Source organism: Myotis daubentonii, chromosome 9 (assembly GCF_963259705.1).
Source record: "Myotis daubentonii chromosome 9, mMyoDau2.1, whole genome shotgun sequence".
In the NCBI taxonomy this organism is placed as follows: Eukaryota; Metazoa; Chordata; class Mammalia; order Chiroptera; family Vespertilionidae; genus Myotis; species Myotis daubentonii.
In genome coordinates, this window is record NC_081848.1 from 46,875,424 (window position 1) to 46,879,914 (window position 4,491).

Genomic DNA, 4,491 nt, shown 5'->3' on the forward strand with positions numbered 1-4,491 from the left:
CAAAAAAAAAAAAAAATTGTGAAGCCTGTAGTCAAGACTTGGTTTTTACATTTTTGAAAGTACATCTGTTTTATCTTCAACAACTATAACAAAAGAGGTAGAAAATGAAGCCACAGGATGTACCTTTTCCAAGGGTGTAACAGAGGTCTGTGTAACAGATGGAGACTTCTTCCCAGAGTGTGACTGCTCAATGAGATCCTGGGCAGAAGAATGATGTGGGGAAACTGGACCATTGTCAGTGAGTTTGTTCTTGTGAGCTTCTCAACCTTGTCTTCCGAGCTACAAGCTCTACTGTTTCTCCTTTTTTTGATCATTTACCTGGTTACCCTAACGGGAAATGTCCTCATCATCCTGATCACTACAGTTGACTCTGCCCTACAAAGTCCTATGTATTTCTTCCTCAGGAACTTGTCCTTCCTGGAGATAGGTTTCAACTTGGTCATTGTGCCCAAGATGCTGGGGACCCTGATCATCCAAGACACAACCATCTCCTTCCTCGGCTGTGCTACTCAAATGTATTTCTTCTTCTTCTTTGGGGCTGCTGAGTGCTGCCTCCTGGCCACAATGGCATATGACCGCTATGTGGCCATCTGTGACCCTTTGCGCTACCCAGTCATCATGGGCCGCAGGGCCTGTGCCCAGCTGGCAGCTGCTTCTTGGTTCTCAGGGTTTCCGGTGGCCACTGTGCAAACCACATGGATTTTCAGCTTCCCTTTCTGTGGCCCCAACAGGGTGAACCACTTCTTCTGCGACAGTCCCCCTGTCATTGCACTGGTCTGTGCTGATACCTCTCTGTTTGAACTGGAGGCTCTGACAGCCACAGTCCTGTTCATCCTCTTCCCTTTCTTGCTGATCCTGGGGTCCTATGTTCGCATCCTCTCCACTATCTTCAGGATGCCCTCAGCTGAGGGGAAACGCAAGGCCTTCTCCACCTGTTCCTCCCACCTCCTGGTTGTCTCCCTTTTCTACAGCACTGCCATCCTCACATACTTCCGACCTCGGTCCAGCACCTCTCCTGAGAGCAAGAAGCTGCTGTCCCTCTCCTACACCGTGGTGACTCCCATGTTGAACCCCATCATCTATAGCTTAAGAAATAGTGAAGTGAAGGCTGCACTGAAGCGGGTCACCCACAGGACCTTGGGCCCAAAGAAACTGTGACTGGTTTAGATGGAAACTGAAGGGGTAGAATGCACGGACAAAAGAAAGAAAACAGTTTGGCTCCGTGGATAGAGCATCAACCCATTGACTGAAGGGCCCTGGGTTCAATTCCAGTCAAGAACATGTAGCTTGGTTGCAGGCTCAATCCCCAGGGCTCATGCGGGAGGCAACCAATCAATGTGTCTTTCTCACATGGATGTTTCCCTCTCTCTGTTTCTCCCTTTCCCTTCCCCTCTCTCCGAAAATCAATGGAAAAATATCCTTAGGTGAAGATTAACAAAAGGAAGGAATGAAGGAAGGAAGGAAGGAAAGAAGGAAGGAAGGAAGGAAGGAAGGAAGGAGGGAAGGAGGGAGGGAGGGAGGGAGGGAGGGAGGGAGGGAGGGAGGGAGGAAGGAAGGAAGGAAGGAAGGAAGGAAGGAGGGAGGGAGGGAGGGAGGGAGGGAGGGAGGGAGGGAGGGAGGGAGGAAGGAAGGAAGGAAGGAAGGAAGGAAGGAAGGAAGGAAGGAAGGAAGGAAGGAAGGAAAGCAAAGTTCTCAAACAGTTTTTTGGACTCCGCTCTTTTCAGGAGCCACAGTATACCCACTGGATCTTAGACTTTCCACTGGGATCCATTTACGAAAAGAACTTGAGTGGTGGAAGAAGAAACTGCAGTATGCTCAGGGTTCTATAGGACTGTGATATCAATGTCTCTGAAGATGCCACTAGTTTACACGGATTAGGCGCCCATCTGAAGGTTGACAACTTCACTAAAATTTGCTCTTTTTCATTTGTTTTAACTTTTTTAGTTGTGTTTTAACTTTTTATTTAACTTCTTCATCCATGTCATGTTATAATTTTCTGCTTTACTTTCTTCTGTTTGTCCAAAAACTCTACCAGAAACTTTTAAGGACATTTTTGTTTATAAGGTAAAGTAATAATAATAAATAGTAGAGTTCTGTTTCATTCTTTTTTTCCCCCCAGCAAGTTGTTATGCAGTACTCAGCATGTGTTCGACCCTGTTTAGGCCCAAAAGACATGTTGGTGAACAAAACAGATAAATGTGTTGTCTCACGAAACTTATAATTGGGAGAGAACAAAAAGATACTCTAAAACTCTGCTGGTTTATAAAGTACACATGTTTAAAGTGCTAGCAATTGAGTACTAATAAATCTTCCTCTGCTTCTATAATTGGCCTGTGCTTCATCTGGAGAAAGACAATTCCACACTACTGCCTCAATCAAATTATCCACCTTGGATATGAGAGTTGGTTGACATAAAGGGTTTAAGGAATCACCAGTCAAGTATAAGTGAACAAATTTGAGGAAACTGCTGGGAATAACCCAGAGTTTCTTTGTTTTCTATATTTTGGGGGTAATCTTATTGTGATTGAATGAAGTCAACTGTCCCTTCTAAGCTTGCATATCACTCAACCAATGTAGCAGCCATTCTATGATTTTGTCCAGTGAACATTGCCCAACTCTATATTCTTGGCAAATAACAGAATTGAGACATGGACACCATAGCTTTGTGTAATCTATTCATAAGAATGTATTGATAATTAACAAAGTAAAATAGCACTTATTGCATAAGCAAGACCTCTTCACAAAACCTAAAACAACTATAACTCTGTGTGCCATGGAAGTAGCAGGACCAGTTCAATCTGCCACACAAGGTGTCCTTAAGCTCGCATGTATCAAGGGCTCCAGGAGGGCAACACATTCTGAATATCACCATAGGAGTTTGCAAATAAAAAGGCAGATTGCAGGGTTCTATTTGCATGATGGCAATCACACAACTAAGCAGACTGGTACCCTTATAAGTTTGTCATCTCCAAGTTTAGCCAAGCTTTTATCACTGCCTCACATTCATTTTACTTGAACTTTATATGGTAGGTAGAATAATGGGTCCACAAAGATGTCCATGTCCTAGTCCCCTATCTGTTACCTTACATACCGTACATTGTCTTTGTAGATGTGATTACATTAAGGGTATTCCCATGGGGAGGTTAGCCTGTAATTTTTTTTTTAATACAATAACGGGAAATCAGAAGGTAGGTTGAGAATGACCTTGAAACATTTATTCCTATCGCTTCCTCAACCTCTTATACCTAAGTCCATGGGTCCTGCCCAGTGGCCTTCTATACACAGCTACCCTCTCCAAGTTCTAGTTGCCTCCTCCTGGTCCTTCAGGCCCAGGATTTGTAATAGCTTCTCACTCTTGCTTCCCTCAGATGTCACAATTTCTTTTTGGTTTTCAAAACCCCATCTTTACCTTATAAAGGTGTGTCCTAATAGATTACAGTACTCAACTCTCTAATGAGAGCATGAGAAGTATAGCAGAGCTCATAAATTCTGCTTCATTGTGCCCATGCTCTACCCACCTTAAACATATACAAAGATGGGGAGAAGTAAAAAGTAGGTTTATAAGTACTACAAATAAATAATACAATAAATAAATAATAATGAATAAACTCCATTGCTTGTATTCACAACTGTAAACCTACTTTTGCCCTCCCGCATATGTACATGCACATGTAGGTATGCTGTGGAATTGGCGCAGAAGAAGGGACAGCTGAACACTCGGAGATATCAGGAAAGAGAACCTTTATTCAAAGCAGTGCTGCTGGTTCGGAGGATTCAAAAAACCAAAGCCTGCACAACTTATACAATGAGATTTCTCCTTATATATTAGTATATTCCTGAGTTTCTTTGTTTTCTAACTACTGGGCTTCTGTGGTGGACTTTCACAGCCCCTCCTGAGTCACTTAGAATGGGGAATTTAGATTGTATCTGAATGCCTAACCTGGATGGCGAGGTGACCCCCCTCTAGCTAAGCTGTTACATCCTTGGTTTATGGCCCTTGTAAATTGGGAGTATTTAAGTAAATAAGTCTTGCAAGACCTAGATAATTAAGGAAGGGGCAGAGACTTGATTATAGACTAACAGAAATGTGCATTAGGATACTAATTAGCTAGGTACAGAGTCAGGCTGCCAGCCCCTCTACATTCTTTCACAGGTACAAGTGCACAAGTGCATGGACACATACATGTAGCACCTAGTTCATAGTAAATGATTAAGTAATGTTTGTTAATTTATTGATTATTTGATGAGGCACAGAAATATCAAAATGTAAAAGTATTGGAGTAGGTTCTGGGATAAGATAAATATTAATATATAGCATAATTTTAGATTTTACAGGTTCTGTAACCAGACAAACAATGGGTCCGTGCTGCCTGTCACTACTTGAGCCAAATAAACAGAGACAGGGTTGAATCATATATGAGCATTTATTCTAATACTGCCAGCAGTATGGGAGAGCAGCAGATTAGCCACAAAAATCTGCTCTGCAGCTCC

General features: G+C 42.7%; 1 protein-coding gene across 1 annotated transcript; it reads left to right on the forward strand.

Annotated features, from left to right (window-relative positions):
• Positions 1-210: 210 nt before the first annotated feature.
• On the forward strand, positions 211-1,158 carry LOC132242194 (olfactory receptor 10A4). The gene has a single exon (XM_059711104.1). The coding sequence runs from the start codon at positions 211-213 to the stop codon at positions 1,156-1,158; it is 948 nt and encodes a 315-aa protein (XP_059567087.1).
• Positions 1,159-4,491: the final 3,333 nt, after the last annotated feature.